Source organism: Arachis ipaensis, chromosome B2, assembly GCF_059453495.1.
Source record: "Arachis ipaensis isolate K30076 ecotype BB chromosome B2, ASM5945349v1, whole genome shotgun sequence".
Lineage (NCBI taxonomy): Eukaryota > Viridiplantae > Streptophyta > Magnoliopsida > Fabales > Fabaceae > Arachis > Arachis ipaensis.
Window position 1 is genome coordinate 124,143,191 of NC_142437.1, and position 26,939 is coordinate 124,170,129.

At 30.9% G+C, this 26,939-nt stretch overlaps 2 protein-coding genes and 1 pseudogene across 2 annotated transcripts; 1 reads left to right on the forward strand and 2 right to left on the reverse strand.

Moving 5' to 3' along the window:
- Positions 1–2,674: 2,674 nt before the first annotated feature.
- On the forward strand, positions 2,675–7,243 carry LOC107628618 (purple acid phosphatase 22). The gene is made up of 5 exons (XM_088505116.1): positions 2,675–2,938; positions 3,807–4,101; positions 5,356–5,924; positions 6,501–6,589; positions 6,787–7,243. The coding sequence occupies exons 1-5, from the start codon at positions 2,675–2,677 to the stop codon at positions 7,004–7,006; spliced, it is 1,437 nt and encodes a 478-aa protein (XP_088361242.1). The 3' UTR covers positions 7,007–7,243.
- Positions 7,244–20,021: 12,778 nt separating this feature from the next.
- Positions 20,022–21,059, reverse strand: LOC107626399 (zinc finger A20 and AN1 domain-containing stress-associated protein 4). The gene has a single exon (XM_016329272.3). It carries the CDS (start codon positions 20,920–20,922, stop codon positions 20,395–20,397), a length of 528 nt encoding a protein of 175 aa, XP_016184758.1. The 5' UTR covers positions 20,923–21,059; the 3' UTR covers positions 20,022–20,394.
- A 2,576-nt stretch (positions 21,060–23,635) lies between these two features.
- Positions 23,636–24,464, reverse strand: LOC110269337 (nuclear transport factor 2 pseudogene; annotated as a pseudogene).
- Positions 24,465–26,939: the final 2,475 nt, after the last annotated feature.

Genomic DNA, 26,939 nt, shown 5'->3' on the forward strand with positions numbered 1-26,939 from the left:
AGGTCATTTGCTGACGTGTCAATCACTTTCTTAGCCATCTTTTTCATTATTGTAGAGATAAATTATTGACACATCAGCAAATGACCTATTTGAAATTGGTTGAGGGATTGGAACGTATATATAGTAAAGTAGATAGGAACTAATTTAGGTTTTTATATTTATATTAGGAGGTACGAAGTCCATCGAACAAATAGTTAAAGACCGAAAAAAACATTTACTCATATTAATATTGTTATGCTTTCGTCCATCATCATCAATGAAAGGGGTCCAATGCAGATTATTAATGTTACAATTTTATCCAATTATATTTGGTAGAGTAAACTAGTTGTCAACTCAAAAAGATTTAATGTCACATCAACAGTTAAATAATGCTCAATAACAAAAACAAATTGAAGAACATCAACAATAATAATAATAATATATTTGACTTATTTGTAAAACAACATCGTTATAGTACTAAAAGGAAATTTGCTAGTGTTTTAGGATGCATAAAGAAAGGAACAAAAATGCCTTTAATTAATTACCACATGGGAAATTATTATTGCAACCCTAGATAGCTATGAATGAATGAATGAATGGCATAGTATTACTAATAGGGAAGCAGGGGAATTATGCTTTATCAACTAGAAACAGTAACTATATTGATGAGAATAATTAATGAGATGAGTAGTTATGCTTCAAGTTTTATATTTTAGGGTTCAATAATATAATGCTTCATTCTTCATTGTTTAATGGGATTGATATGCCATTTGCTAATTAATGCTTTGAGATATGTTAATTGCTCTCTATCCAAAAAGAACAGAGAAATAGTGTATCATCTTTTTGTTGAAGTCAACTCATTTTAATATAATATTATTGGAGAGGATGAGAGAACATTTACTTAATTTATATGTCACACTTTATCATTTATTTTATGTCAAATCATACATTCACCTTTAAATTTACCCCGTGAACAATAAATTAAATATAACTTCGTGCACAGTAATATTTGTTATATATTATTTTTTATGAATAATAGATTAATGAGAATATAAGTTAGACTTTCAAAAAAATACACTTTGTTGTTATCCAACAGACTAAGGACTAATCCGTCGCGTATCTGAACTCTATTTGAAGGTCTGTCGCTGACCAAAAGGTTGCTACATGCACAAACAGAATTTAAACTCCTAACACCTGTTTAAAGTTTTAAACAGACAAATGAATTGACTACTCGATCAACCTAAATTGGTTAAAAAATACACTATTGCAGTCTTGGATATCTCATTTATGTTGAGAGGGTTTTTTTTTTTTGTTCAAGATTTTCTTTTTGTTCTGGCCTCTTTTGTTCAAGATGGTTAGACCTCACCTTTGTGCTATAAGTTGTATTTGGGCTTTTACCAAAAATTAAATGTCATGCCAAATTATTAGGTTTTTGTTTTGTACACAACCATGTCTATACCAGTATACCTATTCATTATTGGTAATACCCAAGAAAAAAATTTATTTGTTATCAGATATAGTTTTGTTTAAATTGGATTGGTCTAATAGTTAGTTTATTAGTCCATTTAAATAAGTGTCGAAAATTCGAATATCCTTTTGCGCTTGCAGTAATTTATTGACCACTAACAAATTCTTAAATGGAGTTCAAATTTGCAACGAATTAGTTTTTGACGTATCAGGTGAGAGAATACCAAAAAAAAAAGATAATTTGTGCAACAATATTCTCCTTTTCAAAATGTGAACTCAAGATTTTAATATATCAATATTCTAAATTTATTAAAATGGACAATTTTCTACTCTAGCTCTTAGTCTCTTTCTGAATAACCATGTGTTTTTTCGGTTATTTATTTCTTGAAGTATATTCGGAAAGATATATGGATATTCCAACAAAATAAATAACGATCTTGTTGAGAGTATGTTAATTAACATAGAATTTCCAAAGTCTTTGTTTACATGATACGTAACATGATCTTAAATACAATAGTTTACAGTCTTTCGTACATATACTATTGCTACATACTTAATAAGCTAATCAAGTAACTAATTAAAGAAAAATAACTAACACAAACTATCACTATACAAGAGAATCATATTTTAGCGACGGTTAAAACCGTTTTATCATAAAATTAATTTTTTAATTCTTAGTTTTTTATAATTTATTATTTAAAACTTAAATTTTTTAAATAAAAAATAACTGATATTAACTGAAAAATAATTAATTTTCTAGTTATATTCATTATAACTTATTTAAAAATGATGAAATTATTACATAACCTAATATTTTTGGAGTAAATCATATTACTGTTTCATTTTGGTATATTTATATTTTGATAAAAACTCAGGTGAAGTCGACTTCACGTAAAGTTGATATCTGAGAGCTGTTAGATGAAAATTTAGTCAAATCAGTCAAATCATTTAACAGTTCTCAGATATCAACTTCATGTGAAGTCAACTGCAGCTGAGTTTCCACTTTATATTTTATTAATCTCCTTGCATTAAAAATGATAATGTTATGTGTGCGTGGAAGAGAAGCAAGGAATAGTAAGCCAATGAGGATTATTGATCTTTGCTGTAAGATTATCCAACTCATTTCACCATTTTTTTTTTCAAATTGGAAATTGCTTGACGCCATTGCAATCACACACCCTCCACACAAATTAAACTCAATTTTCAGTTACATTATTTTATTAATTTGATGATACCTTGTATCACTAATACAAGACTACTACAACCTTATATATATACATACAAATTGAAGAGAAAGAATTGGTTAAACAAAATGGAAGGCCAAAACAACAAAATGATTAGGAATAATAATTCTCTTCTCCTTCAATTATTTTCCTTCCTTTTATTATTATTCCCACAGATCATACAATCACAGGAGAAATCTTTTTCTCGCCAACCTTCTGGTCAATTTATTTTCACTCCCCATGAACGCTCAGATTCTGAACCTCAACAGGTTGGTTTTAATTTATTGTTAAAAATCATAAACGATAATTAATCACTTCATGTGTCTCTCCAATTTCATGCATTTTTTTTGCTCTCTTGGGTGAGAATTAGTTTTTAGTACTTATATCAATTTTTGACATGTGTTACTATATTAATTGTGTAAGTTTGTTAAAGTTTATATGTTTATTTTAGTTCTTAAGAGGTCAAAAATAAAAGTTTAATCATTATAACTTGATATAAATATTTTTATTTTATTTTTTATTATAGTATTTTGTAAAAGTGAGAAGATAAAGATAGTATTCTAATAAATAATATCTAAATAAAATTAATCAAATTAGGTATTTTTTAAATTTAAATTTAAAAGGCTGAAAATACTACTTTTTTTTTTGTTTTAAAATAACGGTCTCTTTTATTTTTTAGGTTTATTAAAAAATGAATATATCTAAATAATAAAACATTGGTTTTTTAATGAAATTCAAAAGTGGAAGCGACAGTTAAATAGAATATATAAATAGTCAAAAGTATTGGAAAACCATATGAAAGAGCAAGGATACTAAAAGATTACAATAGTATTCCTAGTATAGGCTTGAATCTAGGCAAATAAAAACCCTAATTGAACAAAAGTGAAAACTCAGGTGCAGTCAACTTTATGTGAAGTTGACAGCTGAAAATCGTTAAATGATTTGAATAATTTGACTAAATTTTCATCTAACGGTTCTCAGTTATCAACTTTACGTAAAGTTGACTGTATCTGAGTTTCCACCTTGAACAAAACAAGAGTAATACACTTTTTATACACTTTAACAATTTATCAACAAACCAAACTTGAATAAGAACCCTAATTATTCATCATATTGTGATATTGATATATGTTGTAGGTTCACATATCATTGGTGGGGAAAGATCACATGAGAGTGTCATGGGTAACAGAAGACAAGCATGCAAGATCAGTGGTGGAGTATGGAACAAAACAAGGAGGAGAATATGAAGCAAAATCAAAGGGGGAACACACTTCATACAATTATTTCATGTACCAATCAGGGAAGATCCACCATGTGGTTATTGGGCCTTTGAAGCCCAATACCAATTACTTCTATAGGTGTGGTGGTTTGGGCCCTGAGTTTTCCTTCAAGACTCCTCCACTCAATTTCCCCATTGAATTTGCGGTTGTAGGTAATTTAATTGCTTCATCCACACATTAATTTGTTTTTTATTATATATCATAAAATTATTTTTAAAAATTTAAATTTTTAGAGAGAGATATATAAATAATTTTAAGAAAATAATTTTTTTATTCTTTTATTTATCAATTTGATTTCATAGGAAATAATAATTTTGTTTTGTATGGAATTTTTTAACATCTTCTTTATTTTTAACATGGATAATTGTTAATATAACAATTAAGCCTTTTTTTTTCTTTATTCGGAGATCAAGCACTTAAATATTCCATTATCAAGTAAAGCTCCTAAATTTCATCCCTCTAAAAAATAGTTAAGCTCCTAAGTAGCTAAAAAACTTCTTTTGTTTTTTTTTTGTTTTTTTTTTTTTTTTTGAAAAAAAGGTTTTAGGATAATTCTTAATCATTTAGATTCCTTAGAAGGGAGGTGATCAATGTCTGCTTAAATCCAAAGCAAATTAAGGTGGCCTTGGCATTTCAGAAAGGTCACTAGCTAGGACATAGGATATGGTCATCAAAGAATAATAACACTTTCAGGGCTTTAAGGTACTTGTCAGTTCATAAAATTAGATGCGGCAAGTACTATATATTACATACAATAGAAAAATTTTCAAGTATGCCATTCTACTGGTATATCAATGATTTTTAACCGTTGATCTTAATTATATATATTATATATATTTTTTATAATTAAGATCAATGATTAAAAATAACTAAAACATCGGTATGACGGTACACTTAAAAATTTTCCCATACAATAATCAACTACCATAACCAAATATAAGCTTACTCATTCATTTAAATAAATATCATAAATTTAAATATTATTTTATATATGTAATAATTTATTAATTCAATTTTTAAATAAAATTTAACTCTACAAAAAATTAGTCATTAATTTACTAAGTTGAGATATGCTGGTGAAGAAAATATCTATATGCTATTATTTTTGTCTAAGATAATGATTCATTTAGATAAATTAATATAAATTTAATTTTGATACACTATCTGCGTAAAGTAACTTTATATGTGTATTCAATTACGTAATGTCATATCAGTAAAAATAATTATATTTTATATTGACTACGTAAATGATCATTCAAAAAGACATATTGCACGATGGTGTAAAATGCATAAAAATTAAACTCAATTAATATATTACAAATTATTTCAAATGTTTAAGATTTTTTTAAAAGAAAAGAACTTCGATTGAGTAACATTGAGAACAAAATATTTTCTGCATGATGTAGGTGACTTGGGACAAACAGAATGGACAGCATCAACCTTAAAACATGTTAACAGCAAAGACTATGATGTGTTTTTATTACCGGGTGACCTATCCTATGCTGACACACAGCAACCACTATGGGATTCCTTCGGTCGCCTGGTGGAACCATACGCCAGCCAGAGACCATGGATGGTCACTCAAGGCAACCACGAAGTTGAGATCTTACCGATTACCGAACCAACCGGTTTCAAGGCCTACAACTCCCGCTGGCCCAATCCCCACAAAGAAAGTGGGTCCAACTCAAACCTCTACTATTCCTTTGAGGTTTCTGGGACCCACATTATTATGTTGGGGTCATACACTGATTTTGATGACCAATCAGAGCAGTACACGTGGCTTGTAAATGACTTGGGGAAGGTTGATAGGAAGAGGACTCCATGGGTGGTTGTGTTGTTGCATGCACCTTGGTATAACACGAATGAGGCACATCAAGGTGAAGGTGAAAGCATGAGAAAATCCATGGAGGTTTTGCTTTATGAGGCTTGTGTTGACTTGGTCTTTGCTGGCCATGTTCATGCATATGAACGCTTTGTAAGTCATAATAATCATACATATATTTCATGGTGTAAACTTAGGTGCAGTCGACTTCACGTGAAGTTGATATATATTTCAGTTAACAACTTCACGTAAAGTCGACTGCTATCAACTTCACGTGAAGTCGACTGCACATGAGTTTACACCATATTTCATATAGACTAATGTTATTTCAATATAATCAAAATAAATATAAAATTTTTTAAAAATTAATTTTTAATTAGTTAACAATAATAAAAAAATTTATTATTATAAAATTATTTTTTAAATACAATTTACTAATATTAACAAAAAAGTAAGCTCTTTAGTTAAACTCATATAATATTTATTTATTAAAAAATAATATTTTAAAATAAAAAATTTATAAAATGATAAAATAAGAAGTTAGACACTATTAAATTTGTGAGTTTATTATGCGAGATTCGTACAATCTTGATTCAAGGATGATATGATAATTAGAGTCTTATTTTTTTTATTTTTTCAAAGGAGCTTGATTCTATATATATTAATACCATAAAAAATTTTGTTGAAATACCTTTAAATTATGTTTGGATTATTATTATTTGTTTACAGACTAGGGTTTATGACAATAATGTGGATCCATGTGGTCCAATGTACGTGACAATTGGAGATGGAGGAAATCGTGAAGGACTTGCATTATCGTGAGATACTAACTATTACTATTGATTAATTAAGTTAATTTTCCGTAATTTCAATGCTCAAAACACACTTATAGTAATAGCAAATGATTATTATTATTATTATTATTATTATTATTATTATTATTATTATTATTATTATTATTATTATTATAGGGTTGTTAATCAATTGTGATTTTTGATGGAATATAATAATATAGGTATAAGAAGCCGGTAAGTCCACTCTCATTGTATAGGGAAGCAAGCTTTGGTCATGGAAGGTTGAGAATAGTGAACGAAACACATGCACACTGGTCATGGCACCGCAACAATGATTCTGATGCTTTTGTAGCTGATGATGTTTGGATTCAGAGCTTAATTAGCTTCAAAGAATGTTGGAACACACAACAACATCACCTTGTTGCTCACCAAGAGCTATGAAAAGATATATATACACATAGAGTAATTAACTTTAATTCTCTTAATTGTGTTATACGCAGCTAACTAGGATTTAATTTATTATGTGTATTTTGTACATTACACATCCATTTTCCTTCAATAATCACACTTAGCTTGTATAACCTTCCATATTTCTTTTTTTCTTTTTCTATTCTAGCAATACATATTTTAGAATTGAAGAATAATCCTACCATCCTTATATGTGCCCCAACTAACACAATTTCTTCCTTTTTTTTTTGGGATAAGTAGAAGAGTTCTCCTTTCTCAATCATTTGAAAAATTAATGTATTTCATCAAATATTTTTACAATTTATTTTCAATAATTCAAAAAACAAAAAGACACTTTTTTTGTGCTAATATGTAAAAGAAAACATATTAGATTAAAAAAAAAAAGGAAATATAAAAATAGGTCAATCATAAAAACAAATAAAAAAAAAATCTACACATACTGACATACATAAAAAAATCATGAAAGGCTCAAATCAAATAATATGAAATTTCTACATTAAAAAAAGTCGTTAGAGATATCATATTTGATGACATTTCTTCATGTTCTTAAACTCTAACTAAATATCTTACGCCAATAAGTTATAGTTCAAATGGCATAATCTCCATGTACTCATTTAAGAGGTCGCAAGTTTGAGTCTCCTTATCTTTGACAAAAAAAAAAAACATAAATATCTCATATTTTTATTATTCCTCTTCACTTGATCAAATTGATTCAAAAATTTTGACTATTCTTAACTAATTACAAATTAATTTTTAAAAAAATTTATATTTATTTTGATTATATTCAAATAATATTGCCAATTATGACCACCACACCAGTCAAATTTTTGCTATATTGGAAAACAGGAGCACTAACCGACCAAGTCCAAGCCCAACAACATTTTTCTCTAAACTTCTTTGTTTAATCTTAGCATTGACAGTTAACATAGTTGTCAATTGTATTGTATCATAAATTCATAATTAACAAGAACATAAAAGTGAGTGAAATAATAAAAAAGTAGGCCACTTCGCGCATACAAATATGATAACTTCACTTTTGCATTCATTATCGAAAGCAACACAAAACGCTTCACTACACTGGGCTTTTGTCCACTTGTAAATCTAACAACAAAACCACCAAATTCTCATTTTCAACCACTTGTAAATCTAACAACAAAACTACCAAATTCTCATTTTCAACCACCCTTTTAATCCCTAAAGATGGTGGTGGTTATGGAGGATGGAACTACAAATTTTCATTCATTTTTTCTTCTTTTTTTCTTATTCTCTAAATTTCTTTGTTCAATCTAGCATTGCCAGCTAACATAGTTGTCAATCGTATTGTATCATAAATTCATAATTAATAAAGATATAAATTAAAGTGAGTGAAATAATGAAAAAGTAGGCCACTTGCATGCAAATATGATAACATCACTTTCGCATTCATTATCGAAAGCAACACACACACTACTAGAATTTAGACATTTACTAACATTTTTTAACTAACACTTTTTAAAATGTTAGTTATACTAACAAAAATATATTGTTACTTTGTTAGCAACACTTGTAAAATAAATGTTAGCAAAGACACTTAAAAAAAAAAAGAAAAAAAAATCAGATACAAACGTTACAAATATACAAAGTGGTGAGTATTTTCATTTTCTTCCCGTTTCACGCATCATTCTCACTCTCGAAGCTGCACCTCTGGTTCCTCCTCAATCATCTCTTGTTCCGTCTCTTCAAGCTCTCGCTCCGCCTAATTGATCTCACGGTTCGCGAATCAAAACCACAATCGCGTGTTCTCACTCTCACTCCAACTTGTGTTGTCTCGCCTCTGGTTCATCTTCTCACACCGTCGTTTTGCCTCTGGTTCATCCTCTCGCGCCGTCGTCTTCTCACCGGTTCCATCGGCTGCTCGTCCCACAGCCTGGTGAGTTCTAGTTCTCTTATTCCGTTAGTATTTTTCTCCTTCAATCCTCTTTAATCTTTACATAATAATTAATTTGATGTATAACTATTAGTTGATTTAGGTTTTTAATTGGTTATTTAGTAGTTAAGTTTTGAATTTAAGTTTTGATTAAGTTGTTTATTTGCTGATCAAGTTGTTAAAAATCATATATTATTAGGTTTTCATATCCTCTGTTTTCTAGTTGCTTTTTCTTACTAAACTTGGATTCTAATTTCTAATTTCTGTTTTGTTTGATATTGCTAATTGAAAAAATTCAATTATTGATTCCATCATTTCTATGCACGAAGACATTGTTGTATAGAATAGTAATTAATTTGACACAAAATAAGATTTAGTTTGTTAAAAAGATTCAGTATCCAAAATTCCAAATTATTTTACTTATAATACTTCTAACTCAAGCATATTAACACATTTACATTATCATATTATACATAGGCCCTTGAAAAGTGTCAACTTGGTGATGAAGTTAGAAGAAAAGAAGAAAATTTGGACTCTCCAGGTTTGCGTTCTATTTTTTTTGAATCAATAATTATATATCCTCCTAATTTATAACGAGAAAAATTTTGATTACTCTACATGAATATAGTGATACAGTAACCTTTGAAGTTATTGCTAAGGCAAAATTGATGCTGCAGTTAGCGAAAATGACGAGAATTGGAGCATGGGACAGAGGCTATTGGTGTGCCTTGGTAGGGTGCTTTTGAAGAAAATTTAGCCACTCCATGAATTGGAATTCTTATTAAGCAGTTTACTACAAATTTATAATCATCCTCTTGGGCTTTTTACTTTACTGAACAATGAAACATTGTTACTTAAAGCCTTTGATAGAATATTAGAATGACTTCTTTTTTGTTAAGCTTTTGGTTGTGTTCTAATTTGTTTTCTTATGAGATGAAGTGTTTTAATGGTGATGCAGGAGAGAAAAAGTTTGCGGAGTGCTTTGTCTATAAACAGCAAGGACACTTGAGTAAAAAGTGCCCTCAAAATGCTCATGGTATCTATCCTAAGGTATTATTGTTTCTCTTTCTTGTTTGCCATGTCAAATATATCATGATGTATTAGCCAAACACTTGAATCAACTGTCTAATCTATATTAAGTAATTGTTTATACTAGAGTGGTTGTTATAAAATATGTAGTGGCATGACACATTTGGCAAGGGATTGTCCCGAAAAAGGGAAGAAAGCACCTTTTGCTGCTAATGGGCCTGCTGATGGATGTAAGTCTATTCCTATATTCATGGTTTTGATATCTAAAGTTTCATCTTTTGTTTAGTTTGTATGGGGCCCATATCTCCTTTGTTTGTATTTCCAAACATACATCTGATATTATTTATGTTTTGCTGCTATTTAGCTGCATTTAGATCCAGTCTGCAAGTAGAATAATGATTGACCTTAACCTCAAGTACATGCAAGTGGTGGAGGTGCACTGCTTTTGCTTGTTCATCACCTTATGATAACTAAAAGAATTGCTGCTAAAAAAAATTAGTGCTATTGTTTGCTCTAAATCTAATTTATTCTCTTGTTGGGTGTTCTAAATTGATACTATGGAGCCATAGGATATCATGGAGTGGCTAATCAAATACTTGCCTCTGACAGTTGTATAAGAAAATGACGTTCTTCATCACTGAGCTCTAAATCTGATTTCCTCTTGTTGGCATTGTTGAGGCATTTGGATTTTGGTATTTGAGTATTCAAATTTTCAGTAGGAAAATTGGTAAGTTCACCCAACACAACGCCCTTCCTCTTGAGGGGTTGATTCTCAGTGAGGTTTGCGGTCATGGCCCTCCTCTTTGTGGCGGCACGAGTTTCTATCTCTGAAGGTGCCTCTCTTTGAAGAAAGGGGATAGAGAAAGAGAGAGGGCAATAAGAATGAGCAGAGAAGAGAGGAAGAGGGTGCCAAATTTGAAGGGAGGAATATTGAAAGAGACAATTGGGATTTTCACTGTTGGCATAGTACCAGGTTTGAAACTTGTTATCATGCCTTCTGATAATGTGTTACTATATTTTCTCTCAAATTCCAAACTTCATTGAAGTCTTAATCAACTTGTTGTATAATGTGTTTTTATTTTTGTTTTTTCAGATTCTTCTGATAATGTTTGTATATAAATTGTACGCTTAGCATGGGGTTTGATGCAATTACACTCAAAAGTGGCTGGGATGAGTATGGCATTGCCTATGGCAGGCCTATAAAAAAATGTGCACATCAGAAGAGTGCATCTCCAATCTTCTTCCGGCTCTACTCTTGCGTTTGGCAGTGACATGTCCGGCGGCATTTCGAATGTCCTAGTGGAGCATGTTCATCTCTACAACTAAAAAACCAGCATTGTGTTCAGAACCACCAGGGGAAGAGGTGGTTACATGAAGGAGATAGTTATATCAGACATAGTTATATTGAAGAACATGACTGGGACAAGATTCTCAAGTAATCTAAAAGAGTGGCATGGATAAAATTTACATGGTTTTGTTTTGTTAGTATGTGTGCCACCATGTAAATTCTGTGGTCTATTTGATGGAGTTAATCTTTCCTTCGCCTGCAGGTTTTCGGACTTGGCTGGCTATGGAGTAGCTGTAGCCATTTCCAAAGAATTTGAGGGTTCATTTCGTGGTCTCACGTATAAATCTCCACTGCTTGATCTTATGATCAAAAGTGGGAGAAATGGTAATACTTATTTTTCAGTTAAATTAAGCTTTCTTTGTGCCGAGGACATGCTTCAATTTTCATTTGTTTACATAACACATTCTTTCCTTGATCACTTGTGTCCTTTCAGGCAAAAATAATGGGAAAGGATACTACATTTATGAAAAAGGTAGCAAGCCAAAACTCGATCTTTCAATATTACCAATTGTTGAAGAGTCGAGAAGATTTGCCAATATTATGCCTGGTGGAAAGGTACTTTTCTTTTGAAAATGCTGTATTGCAAGTGATTGTTTGATCATAAGCTTCCTCTCTCACTAGATTGTATCTATATCTTCTTGAATTTGCTCGTCGGCATTAGCTTGTGTAGTGAAGCTGATAGCATTTATTCCTTTTGCAGCCTATATCTATTACTGACCATGAGATTGTAGAGATGATACTCTTTCTAATAGTGAACGAGGCATGCCGTGTTTTAGATGAAAGAATGGTTATTCAAGCATCAGACCTCGATATTGCTTGTGTTCTTGGGATGAGCTTCCCTAGTTACAGGTGGGTTTACCCTTTCCTTTTTCTTTCCTCGTCTAAAATATTGAAGGGCTAAAGCTAAGAAAAGGAATTTATAAAAGCATTCCAAAATCATTTGCTTCCATGTAATAATTTGTAAACTATTTGAACTCTTAAACCATCATTTATGTTACTGCCCCTTTTGTACTTATCTAGTCCAGCATGTTTTATGATCAGCTTTCTAGTTGGGGCAAAGGATGTATATAACAGCCTAAAAAAATGGTCAGAATTATATGGTAACTTCTATAAGCCATCAAGGTATCTGGAGGAAAGGGCAATTCAGGGCATTTCTTTGGTAAGACTCTATATCTGTTATTTTCTATTTGAATTTCATGGAACTTAGTATTTTTAATTTCTTTTGTATATGAGAAAAAAATGTTAAATTGACATAGTTATCCTTATCTAAATATCCTAAGGTAACTATGTCAATTTAACATTTTTTTCTCATATACAAAGGAAATTGAAAATACTAAGTTCCATGAAATTCAAATAGAAAATAACAGATATAGAGTCTTACCAAAGGAATGCCCTGAATTGCCCTTTCCTCCAGATACCTTGATGGCTTATAGAAGTTACCATATAATTCTGACCATTTCTTTAGGCTGTTATATACATCCTTTGCCCCAACTAGAAAGCTGATCATAAAACATGCTGGACTAGATAAGTACAAAAGGGGCAATAACATAAATGATGGTTTAAGAGTTCAAATAGTTTACAAATTATTACATGGAAGCAAATGATTTTGCAATGCTTTTATAAATTCCTTTTCTTAGCTTTAGCCCTTCAATATTTTAGACGAGGAAAGAAAAAGGAAAGGGTAAACCCACCTGTAACTAGGGAAGCTCATCCCAAGAACACAATTCGAGGTCTAATGCTTGAATAACATTCTTTCATCTAAAACACGGCATGCCTTGTTCACTATTGGAAAGAGTATCATCTCTACAATCTCTTGGTCAGTAATAGATATAGGCTGCAAAAGGAATAAATGCTATCAGCTTCACTACACAAGCTAATGTCGACGAGCAAATTCAAGAAGATATAGATTCAATCTAGTGAGAGAGGAAGCTTATGATCAAACAATCACTTGCAATACAGCATTTTCAAAAGAAAAGTACCTTTCCACCAGGCATAATATTGGCAAATCTTCTCGACTCTTCAACAATTGGTAATATTGAAAGATCGGGTTTTGGCTTGCTACCTTTTTCATAAATGTAGTATCCTTTCCCATTATTTTTGCCTGAAAGGACACAAGTGATCAAGGAAAGAATGTGTTATGTAAACAAATGAAAATTGAAGCATGTCCTCGGCACAAAGAAAGCTTAATTTAACTGAAAAATAAGTATTACCATTTCTCCCACTTTTGATCATAAGATCAAGCAGTGGAGATTTATATGTGAGACCACGAAATGAACCCTCAAATTCTTTGGAAACGGCTACAGCTACTCCATAGCCAGCCAAGTCCGAAAGCCTGCAGGCGAAGGAAAGATTAACTCCATCAAATAGACCACAGAATTTACATGGTGGCACACATACTAACAAAACAAAACCATGTAAATTTTATCCATGCCACTCTTTTAGATTACTTGAGAATCTTGTCCCAGTCATGTTCTTCAATATAACTATGTCTGATATAACTATCTCCTTCATGTAACCACCTCTTCCCCTGGTGGTTCTGAACATAATGCTAGTTTTTGAGTTGTAGAGATGAACATGCTCCACTAGGACATTCGAAATGCCACCGGACATGTCATTGCCAAACGCAAGAGTAGAGCCGGAAGAAGATTGGAGATGCACCCTTCTGATGTGCACATTTTTTTATAGGCCTGCCATAGGCAATGCCATACTCATCCCAGCCACTTTTGAGTGTAATTGCATCAAACCCCATGCTAAGCGTACAATCTTATATACAAACATTATCAGAAGAATCTGAAAAAACAAAAATAAAAACACATTATACAACAAGTTGATTAAGACTTCAATGAAGTTTGGAATTTGAGAGAAAATATAGTAACACATTAATAGAAGGCATGATAACAAGTTTCAAACCTGGTACTATGCCAACAGTGAAAATCCTAATTGTCTCTTTCAATATTCCTCCCTTCAAATTTGGCACCCTCTTCCTCTCTTCTCTGCTCATTCTTATTGCCCTGTCTCTTTCTCTGTCCCCTTTCTTCAAAGAGAGGCACCTTCAAAGATGGAAACTCGTGTCGCCACAAAGAGGAGGGCCATGACTGCAAACCTCACTGAGAATCAACCCCTCAAGAGGAAGGGCGTTGTGTTGGGTGAACTTACCAATTTTCCTACTGAAAATTTGAATACTCAAATACCAAAATCCAAATGCCTCAACAATGCCAACAAGAGGAAATCAGATTTAGAGCTCAGTGATGAAGAACGTCATTTTCTTATACAACTGTCAGAGGCAAGTATTTGATTAGCCACTCCATGATATCCTATGGCTCCATAGTATCAATTTAGAACACCCAACAAGAGAATAAATTAGATTTAGAGCAAACAATAGCACTAATTTTTTTTAGCAGCAATTCTTTTAGTTATCATAAGGTGATGAACAAGCAAAAGCAGTGCACCTCCACCACTTGCATGTACTTAAGGTTAAGGTCAATCATTATTCTACTTGCAGACTGGATCTAAATGTAGCTAAATAGCAGCAAAACATAAATAATATCAGATGTATGTTTGGAAATACAAACAAAGGAGATATGGGTCCCATACAAACTAAACAAAAGATGAAACTTTAGATATCAAAATCAGGAATATAGGAATAGACTTACATCCATCAGCAGGCCCATTAGCAGCAAAAGGAGCTTTCTTCCTTTTTTCGGGACAATCCCTTGCCAAATGTGTCACGCCACCACATATTTTACAACAACCACTCTAGTATAAACAATTACTTAATATGGATTAGACAGTTGATTCAAGTGTTTGGCTAATACATCATGATATATTTGACAAGGCAAATAAGAAAGAGAAACAATAATACCTTAGGGTAGATACCATGAGCATTTTGAGGGCAGTTTTTACTCAAGTGTCCTTGCTGTTTACAAACAAAGCACTCTGCAAACTTTTTTCCTCCTGCATCACCATTGAAACACTTCATCTCATAAGAAAACAAATTAGAACACAACCAAAAGCTTAACAAAAAAGAAGTCATTCTAATATTCTATCAAAGGCTTTAAGTAACAATGTTTCATTGTTCAGTAAAGTAGAAAGCCCAAGAGGATGATTATAAATTTGTAGTAAACTGCTTAATAAGAATTTCAATTCATGGAGTGGCTAAATTTTCTTCAAAAGCACCCTACCAAGGCACACCAATAGCCTCTGTCCCATGCTCCAATTCTCGTCATTTTCGCTAACTGCAGCATCAATTTTGCCTTAGCAATAACTTCAAAGGTTACTGTATCACTATATTCATGTAGAGTAATCAAAATTTTTTTCGTTATAAATTAGGAGGATATATAACTATTGATTCAAAAAAAATAGAATGCAAACCTGGAGAGTCCAACTTTCTTTCTTTTCTTCTAACTTCATCACCAAGTTGACACTTTTCAAGGGCCTATGTATAATATGATAATGTAAATGTATTAATATGCTTGAGTTAGAAGTATTATAAGTCAAATAATTTAAAATTTTGGATATTGAATCTTTTTAACAAACTAAATCTTATTTTGTGTCAAATTAATTACTATTCTATACAACAATGTCCTCGTGCCTAAAAATGATGGAATCAATAATTGAATTTTTCCAATTGACAATATCAAACAAAACAAAAATTAGAAATTAGAATCCAAGTTTAGTAAGAAAAAGCAACTAGAAAACAGAGGATATGAAAACCTAATAATATATGATTTTTAACAACTTGATAAGCAAATAAACAACTTAATCAAAACCTAAATTCAAAACCTAACTACTAAATAACCAATTAAAAACCTAAATCAACTAATAGTTATACATCAAATTAATTATTACGTAAAGATTAAAGAGGATTGAAGGAGAAAAATACTAACGGAATAAGAGAACTAGAACTCACCAGGCTGTGGGACGAGCAGCCGATGGAACCGGTGAGAAGACGACGGCGCGAGAGGATGAACCAGAGGCAAAACGACGGTGTGAGAATATGAACCAGAGGGAGACAACACGAGCTGGAGTGAGAGTGAGAACACGCGATTGTGGTTTCGATTCGCGAACCGTGAGATCGATGAGGCGGAGCGAGAGCTTGAAGAGACGGAACAAGAGATGATTGAGGAGGAACCAGAGGTGCAGCTTCGAGAGTGAGAACGATGCGTGAAACAGGGAGAAAATGAAAATACTCACCACTTTGTATATTTGTAACGTTTGTATCTGATTTTTATTTTCTTTTTTTTTTAAAAAGTGTCTTTGCTAACATTTATTTTACAAGTGTTGCTAACAAAGTAACAATATATTTTTATTAGTATAACTAACATTTTGAAAAGTGTTAGTTAAAAAATATTAGTAAATGTCTAAATTCTAGTAGTGTGGTGGTTGTAGGGGATGGAACTACAATCTTTCATTCATTTTTTTCCTCCTTTTTTTCTTGTTCTCTAAATTTATTTGTTCAATCCAACATTGACAGCTAACATAGTTATCAATCATATTGTATTATAAATTCATAATCATGAATTTATAATTAACAAGGATATAGAAGTGAGCAAAACAATAAAAAAGTATGCCACTTTCGTGTAAATATGATGACTTCACTTTTGCATTCATTATCGAAAGCAATACAAAACGCTCCACTGCACTGAATTTTTGCCCACTTGTAGATCCAACAACAAAATCACCAAATTCTCATTTTCAACCACCCTTTTAATCCTGGTGGTAGTGGTAGATGGGACTATAATTTTTTATTCATTCTTTTCTCGTTTTTTTTTTGTTCTCTAAATTTCTTTGTTCAATCCAACATTGACAGCTAACATAGTTGTTAAACGTATTGTATCATAAATCCATATTTAAAAATTCATAATTAAAAAGGATATAAAAGTGAGTGAAATAATGAAAAAGTAGGCCACTTGCGAGTAAATATGATAACTTTACTTTTCCATTCATTATTGAAAGCAACACAAAACACTCTACTGCACTAGGCTTTTGTCTACTTGTATATCCAACAACAAAACCACCAAATTCTCATTTTCAACCTCTATTTTAATCCCTAAATAAGGTGGTAGTAGTGGTGGATGGAACTTTCATTCATTTTTTTCTTCCTTTTTTCTTGCTCTCTAAACTTCTTTGCTCAATCCAACATTGACAGCTAACATAGTTGTCAATCGTATTGTATCATAAATTCATAATCATAAATTTATAATTAACAAGGATATAAAAGTGAGTGAAACAATGAAAAAGTAGGCCACTTGCATGTAAATACGATGACTTCACTTTTGTATTCATTATCGAAAGCAACACAAAACGCTCCACTGCACTGGACTATTGCCCGCTTATAGATCCAACAGAAAAACCACCAAATTCTCGTTTTCAACCACCCTTTTAATCCCGGTGGTAGTGATGGATGCAACTACAATCATTCATTCATTTATTTCTTCCTTTTTTCTTACTCTCTAAACTTCTTTGTTCAATCCAACATTGACAGCTAACATAGTTGTCAATCGTATTGTATCATAAATTCATAATCCTAAATTCATAATTAACAAGGATATAAAAGTGAGTGAAATAATGAAAAAATAGGCCAATTGCGTGCAAATATGATAACTTCACTTTTTCATTCATTATCGAAAGCAACAAAAAATGCTCCACTGCACTGGCCTTTTGTCCACTTGTAGATCCAACAACAAAACTACTAAATTCTCATTTTCAACCACTCTTTTAATCCCTAAAGAAGGTGGTGGTAGTGGTGGATGGAACTACAATATTTCATTCATTTTTTTCTTCCTTTTTTTTTTTTACTCTCTAAACTTCTTTGTTCAATCCAACATTGACAGCTAACATAGTTGTCGATCGTATTGTATCATAAATTCATAATTAACAAGGATATAAAAGTGAGTGAAATTAGGACTGTCAAACAGGCTAGTCCGGCCCGTAGATTAAATGGGCTGGCTCGTTTAAATCCGCTTTATTCGCGAGCCATATTTTTTTAGCTCGGAACGTTTATGGTCATCCCGATGTGTTAAACGGATCAGTCCGCTTATTATTTTATTTTATTTTTTGAAAAATATTTTGACAAAAAATACCACTTTTAGGTCCAAAACTTTTAAAAAATAATATTTTTTTAGCTGATGGGTCGAATTTTTTAGTCGGATCGGGAGAAATATTGGCTAAAAGTGCTACTTTTTTTAAAAAAAATGTAAAAAAAATAAACGAGTCACCCATTTAGCCTGCGGGCTAGCCCGTTTAACCCGTCATTTTTTCGGGTTAATCGGGCTCAGCTCGTTTAACCCGAAATTTAAACGGACTTAATTTTAGAGGCAAAGCCCGCCCATTTAAATGGGTAAACAGGCTGGCCCGATGGGTTTAGCCCATTTTGATGGCCCTATGTGAAATAATGAAAAAGTAGGCCACTTGCGTGCAAATATGATAACTTCATTTTCGCATTTATTATCGAAAGCAACACAAAAAGCTACGTGCAAATATGATAACTTCATTTTCGCATTCATTATCGAAAGCAACACAAAAAGCTACTGCACTGGGCTTTTGCGCACTTGTAGATCCAATAATAAAACAACTAGATTCTCATTTTCAACCACTCCTTTAATCCCTGAAGAAGGTGGTAGTAGTGGTGGATGGAACTACACTTTCATTCATTTTTTTCCCTTTTTTCTTGCTCTCTAAACTTTTTTGTTTAATTCAACATTGACAGCTAACAAAGGTGTCAATCGTATTGTATCATAAATTCATAATTAACAAGAATATAAAAATGAGTGAAATAATGAAAAGATATGCAACTTGTGTGCAAATATGATGAATTCATTTTTGCATTCATTATCGAAAACAACCCAGAAACGCTACACTGTACTTTTGCCTACTTACCCACTTGTAGATCCAACAACAAACCCACCAAATTCTCATTTTCAACTATCCTTTTAATTCTGGAAAAAAAAAACTAACATATGGGAAAAAGAATTAGAGAGTTAAACAGGTCTTTTGGGGATAGAGGGACTTGAACCCTCACGATTTCTTAAGTCGACGGATTTTCCTCTTCCTATAAATTTCATTGTTGTCGAGATTGACATGTAGAATGTGACTCTATCTTTATTCTCGTCCGATTAATCAGTTCTTCAGAAGATCTATCAGATTAGGATGGAGTGAATAAATTGATCAGTTAATATGAATATTCAATTATTTCTTTAACTTGAAATTGATTTGCCTACTTACCCACTTGTAGATCCAACAACAAACCCACCAAATTCTCATTTTCAACTATCCTTTTAATTCTGGTGGTAGCGATGGATGAAACTACAATCTTTCTTTCATTCTTTTTCTTTTTTTCTTGTTCTCTAAACTTTGTTCAATCCAACATTAACAGCTAACATAGTTATGTTAGTTATTAATTGTATTGTATCATAAATTCATAACCATAAGTTCATAATTAATAATATAAAAGTGATATCAATTGTATTGTATCATAAATTCATAACCATAAGGTCATAATTAACAATATAAAAGTGAGTGAAATAATTAAAAAATAAACCCCTTGCGTACAAATATGATAAATTTATTTTCGCATTCATTATCAAAAGCAACCCAGAAACGCTACACTGCACTTTTGCCTACTTACCCACTTGTAGATCCAACAATAAAACTATCAAATTCTCATTTTCAACCACTCATTTAATCTCTAAAAATGATGATGATAGTGGTGAATGATACTACAATTTTTCATTCATTTTTTTCTTCCTTCTCACACTTTACAAAAGCTAATACCACATAAAAAACCCAAGACTTATTCAACCTTTCTAGTCGAGACAGCTAAGCAAGCAAAGCAACCAAACTGCTATTATTATAATATTAAAATTTAATAATAACAACAAAGATAAGATCATTACATCATAATCATATTTTGTGATTATTTTTATAGTACATCACGACAAATCTCTCTCTTGCACCGGATGTCTAGGTGGACGGCCACGATTAACTCATCTAAGAAGGACTCACTCAACAATAACCATCTGCTTTGTGTAGGCCCATACGTCTGATCCAACGGCTGAGGAACAATTTCCAAATTTCCCATCAGATCCTATCGAGTTTCTCCGCCTTGATCACGGGGTTGGCACGTGCTATCTCTTCTCTTCCCACCGTCTTAAAATCGAAAGCGCACGCGTGTTTCTCCGGGTACCTATGGGTCCCGCAGAACGTGACACCACACCTGCACTTGAACCCGGTCAACCCGACTCGTTTACGGCATGTAGCGCAACGGTTCGGCTGAACCGGAGCTCCGGGATTCGAGCTGGCCGTTACAGAAACCGTTACGGAGCTCGAAGCTTCTAGTTCAACCGGTTGAGGAACAAAGGATTCGACGGCGGGCGTTGGCGCCGGAGAAGACGACGTGGACGGTGACGGAGATGGAAAGGCGGCGACGGAGGAGGTTGCGGTGGCTGTGGCGGTGGAGAGAGCGTTCTCGATCGTAGATTTTGCGGATTCTTGTTCTCTGAAGCATTTGGAGCAGAGATTCATGGTGGCTGAGCTACCGAAAAACCCGCAGTTGTTGACACAGAGCCTGTGACCTTCAGGAGCTTGGCATGGATGTTCTTCCGCCATGGTTATGTTTCTAGATCTGAGCTTGAACTTTTCGAATTTCTGCTTTTTCTTTTTTTTTTTTGCTGTTTTTATTTTTCTATCGTCTCCTTTCTTTGATGAGAAAATTCGCAATCAGAACCGCTGTGAATGTTTTGAACCTGATCGGAATTTACATAAGAAACTTTAGCTATCTAAAATTTAGATTCAGACAAAATTTAAAAAGCTTATTGAGATTCAGAGACTAGAAATATGAATATGATTTTGGTTATGGAGTGTTGGAAATATCTTGAAGATGAAGGAAATTTATAGAGAGAATTGAAGAGGAAAAACAATTGAAAACGCTGAGTTAGTTTGGATTCCGAGAAAATCGAATGGAAAAAATTGGAAAGATAGTTAAGAGTTATAACGAAAAAATACGGTATAAAAAAACTGGAAAACAAATACAAGTTGCAAAAACCATATACGGTTTTTTCTTTTTGGGTTATTTTTGAAAATTTTGTGGCCCGTAACCAAATACAGAAAATAAGGAGAACAAAAAACGATATTAATTAAAAAAAAAAGGGGAAATTGTGATACCTGGTTGTGGTTTTGTTTGTGAAGACGTTGAGAATTGAGGTTGAGAATGTGGAGAAAGAGAAGGGAGAAGGAGAAGATAATAAGAATGGTGTGAGAAAGAATCTTAATGGAGAAGGATTATTATTAACCGAGTGGGAAAAGGATTATGAGAGAAGGAGGAAGAGACGGCGAAACTAGACAAAATTGTAATAATTATTTTTAATTTATTAGTGTTAGTATTATTTAATTCTGTTTATATGATGTAGAGACTAGAGAGAATGCTTGATCTTATCAAAATAAAAGAAATGATAAAATAAAATAAATGGTTGATGATGCTGAGGTGAGGAAAATATGCATTATTAGCAATTTTTTTAATTATACAGTGTAAAAAAAATTAATTTTATTTGAGAGAAAGGGACAGGCTGGTTGTGGTGGTGCTCAATATGGATTTGGTCGCCACTTCAGCAACTTTTTTCTGATTCACAATTTCCTTTTTCTTCTTATTTTGGTTTCTAGAATAAATTCTGCTTTTCTTTATATGCTAATTTCTTTAAGAAAAAGGATAGGTAAACAATGAAAATATTAAACAATGTAAATAATAGATATATCGAATGTTTATTTTATTAGTGTACGAATGATTATTTTAATATTAAAATTTAAAAAGTTTATTAGGAGGTATAGTATGTTTTTATTTGATTGGTAGTTATTTATATTGTTCAACAAAGTCATTATCTCCTTAGCATTTCTTTTTTTAAAGATGGGGTAACAGTACATGTAATATACTGTAATGATAAGGTGGTGCATTTTTTTCTATTACAGATGTTAAACTTTTTTAATTTTAATTATGAAATCTGAATATTAGATTTAAAAAGTTATAAAATTAATAAAAAATATGATTCTCAGATTTTATAACAATTGAGTTATAGATTTTGTAAATATATAAATTGAAGAATAAGATTTTTGTTAAAATTTAGTGAAACATAAATTTAAAAATCAAATTTATATATTTATAAAAATTAAAAATTCAAAACCATAAATTTAAAAGTTAAATTTGTGTACTATAAGAAAATCTGATTTTATAATTTGTTGATATTCAACTACACATCATGATAAAATATATCAAATTCTAATATAGCTGAAAAACACAATTCATAGTTCAAAATTAAAATTGAAAAGTAGTGTTCTTTATACAGATATGAATTTTTTTGGTACAGAGTTAAAAAAGAAAAAGTATATAATTAATTAAGTATTTGAATAATTAATTCATTATTATAACAAATATATTCTCATTGTTCAAAGTAATTTGGAACACAGAAACAAATGGGAGTGGTTGCAGCGTGTCCGTGTCTGCCGCGTAGAGAGGCTGCGATAACGAAAGGATTAAAGGAATACCAGTTACTATTACTCTGATAGTTCTTACTTCTTTATTTTTGTTTAAAATATTATCTTTCTAGACATACTCATTTTATTCATACAAAATTAATTAATTTCAAATATGTAATTATCATGAAAATTTTCAGATCATAGTTACTATTATAAATTTAATTTTGATATATATTGTATCAGTAAAAATAATTATCTTTTATATTAATTGTCTGTATAAAATATTTTATACTGTTAATACTTTAAAATTAAATTTTACTATTATATAATGCCTATGAGTATATTTAGACTTAGTTTAGTAAAATTTTTATTTTTCAAAAATAACTTATAAAAATTAATTTTTAAAAGATGATTTTTTAAGAAGTGTAACATCTATATTTGATAAATTAAATTAAAAATAATTTTTAATAAACACAAACCACAAACTAACAACAATTACATTTGGTAAAATAATTTTTTTAAATTTAAAAATACTGTAAAAAACATAAATTTAAGCGTTAAATTAAAAAATTAGTTAATATATAAGATTAGACTTTTAAATTTTAAAAAGTACAAGCCAATTTTAAAAAGTTTTATCTTAAATATTTTTAAAAATATCCTAATCTTTTAAAAATTAAAAATACTGTTAGAGAATCATTAGCATCAATTTAGACAAATTAGTATCGTTTATATTTATATAGTATATCTGTACATTAATTATAGGATTCTATGCCTTTATTACTCTGATTTTATTAAGAAATTTAAAATAATCAGTTCATTAATACGTTCAATAATAATATAAAATGTAAGCATCACTACAAAAAAACATTTTAAGCGTCTTTATGAAAGCATTCCCTATAAAAAATACTCTTCTGGCTTTCTCATTCAGAAATAAAAAAATTAATTTTAAAGATAAATTAATCTCCTACTAGGATAACAATCTCCCATAGTTGACTTGCTTCTTTGCTGATGCTAGTTTCAGCATCCACATTAGCTGTTTGACTAGGTGGAATGCTTTCAGGAACAGAGGAATATGAATTGGCTCTAGTTTAGGGATAAAAACATCAGCTTGGGTACTTTCAGCAACATTATTTACTGGCACAGACTCAATTTCAATTGAGTTGTATTCATCAACATATCTAAATACATCATTCAAAACATAATATCATTTATCCTGTGGAGTTAGGAAAATGACTGAGTAAACTTCTTCTTCAAATTGTCACTTCCAATTAAGCAGCCAGTCACGACAACAATCACCCCTTCTTTATAAGACGGTTGAGCATCAGCACTCAAAATCTCTACTCTAAAGCTTGTGTAGTCTAGTGACAATATCTTTTTATTGATGTCTTCTATAGTGGTCACTATTGTCATGGTACCGTCATCTTCAGGCCGACTTAGGACACTGATATCGTGGTAAAATTTATGAACTTGGCCTGGATCTTAAAGCAGAATAGAGTAATACTGCTCCACAAAAGCATTGCAAACCATATGCGGGGTCGGAAATCCATCAAACACTGCCATCTCTTCGTAGGGGAAATCAAAACCTAGGAGCGAGAGAAGGAGAGAGACAGAGAGAGAAAGAGAGGGAAGCAGAAGTGAGTGCGACAGGAGGCGGTTGAATAGAGTGAGATCTCTACAACTCCACGTTTATGTTATTGAGTGTGATGAAAGGTACAATATACAAGAGGTATTTATAGGTACTAAATGAATCAGAGTAATAAAGGTATAGAATTCTATAATTAATATACAGATATACTATATAAATATAAACGTTACTAATTGGTCTAAATTGATGCTAATGATTTTCTAACAAATACAAAAACATAATTTTTTTATTTATTAAATACAAAATAAAAAATTTATTCTTTTAAACAATATAAAATCTTTTAAAAAAGTTTTACTTAACCAAAGCTTTAACTTAGTTTGGTTTGGTGGGTGAGAATGAATTGTCAAGAACAAATGGAAGTGTAAGGAGGTTGAAGTTCGATGAATACTGCTGTTGTTAAAGGGAACGAACCACGGCTTTGGGTTTAGTTGTGCTTAGCTGGAAGAACCACATCAAATACATCCACTTGAGGTAGTGACCCACACCTGTTTCTAACATAGTGTCTATTTCTCCTATTTTTTAAAATAAATATCTCTATTATTTTTTAAATTTATTAAAAAGTTAACGTATAGAAAAATTTTAAATAATTAATATTTTTTATTTTTATCTTATATTTAAATTAATACTAATATATTCTTTTTATTTTTTATACTGAAGTCTTTATTGTGTAATTTGACAGCAAAATTACTTTTAGTTAATTAGTTCTAATGAATTCTGATTATTTATATTTTCATATTACACCTTTTTAATATAGATTTATGTAAAAACATCACGTTTATCTAAAAAATAAAATATGTTTTTTAGGCTACTAAATATAAGCTTTTGAGATAGATTTAATTTATTTATTAATTTCTATAATTTTATTGATTTTTTTATATCTCTACAGTTTAAAATTTTAAAAATAATTTTTTATATTAGATAAAATTTATAAAATAAATAATAATTCTAGATATTTATTTCATAATATTTTATAATATTTTATAGTTTATTTTATATCAAACACAAAAATAAATATTTCAAAAATTTGTATTTTTAACAAAAAATAATTTAAAAAATTTTAATTGAAATTTTTAATTTAATATAAAAAATTAATTACAAATTTTTAAAATATAAAAATTAAACTAAGAATTTAATAAAAATATAAAAATCAGAATAATTAGACCTTTTGAATATCTATAGAAAAAAGATATATAATATAAAAAAGCTTTCAAATATATTAGTACATTGCTATTTTAATAAATTTTAATTATTGATCTTAATTATGTATATTATATATAATTTTATAATTAAAATCAATAATTAAAAATTACTAAAACATTAATATATCAGTAGACTAAAAAATTTTCTTATAATATAATTTAATCCCAAGTGTTTTATAAAAGGAATAAAAAATTATATTAAGAGAAAAGGATAAATAGGTCCTTGACCTTTTGTCCTGCGGACATTTTTGTTCCTGACCATTGAAAAATACTTTTAAGTCCCTCACCTTCACAAAACTTAGACGGATCAGTTCCTCTGTCCAAATATCTCCGTCACGGACCGATCCGTCTAAATGTCTCTGTCAGGGACTGATCCATCTAAATTTTGTGAAGGTCAGAAATTTAAAAGTATTTTTCAATTGTCAGGACGAAAATGTCCGCGGGTGTCCTTTTCTCTTATATTAATATGATCAACTATGATGCATATCATCATGATCCATGTGTCATGTGTGAGGGATGAAGATGGATCATGGGCTTTGGAATTGAAAGGGAACCGCACCTTGTGACTCGTGTTGTGTTCTTTCTGTGGGCTGGGGTCGGCCACCGTCTCCTAAACTTTGCCGCACCCTGTCTTCCATACCACCATGTCATTTCATATGCTTTTATTTTTCTTCCTTTTCCTCCACATAAAAAAAGAAATAGCATGTTCATGTATTTGCCATCCAATAGCAATTTGACAACTGTGTTGTCACTATTTAAAAAAAATTCTCCACGTATGATATATAATTATTTAACACAATATATAGGGAGTGCATCTTTTCCGATGGAATAAAAATTGGATGGTATTTAGTGTTTAATCTTTTTTTTTATTGTTCTTTTTCTCCTCTTTAATTTTGGTTCCACTAGTAGAATTAAAAGTGAGAGATCACACTTTATTCTCTAAAATTAAAAAAATTAGAGATGATCCATTTCCAATATATACGATGGGTTTAGTACTTTTTTATTAAATGATCATGTGAAGTTTCTTTAATCTGATTACAAATAATTCAACGGAAGGTCTTTTTTTTAATCGTAAAAAGGTGAAAATTCACGTGAAGTCGACTTCACGTGATGGATGAAAATTTAGTCAAACCAGTTATATCATCTAGTGACTCTTAAGTATCAACTTCACCTGAAGTCTGTTTCACCTGAATTTTTATCTTGCAAAAATATATTTTTAACTTCAGTACGAGATGAATTGTTTTTTAACACGATCTTTGCTTCTGTTTTTTTTTAAATAAAATATTATTAATTTTTAAAAAATACTTTTTTTATAA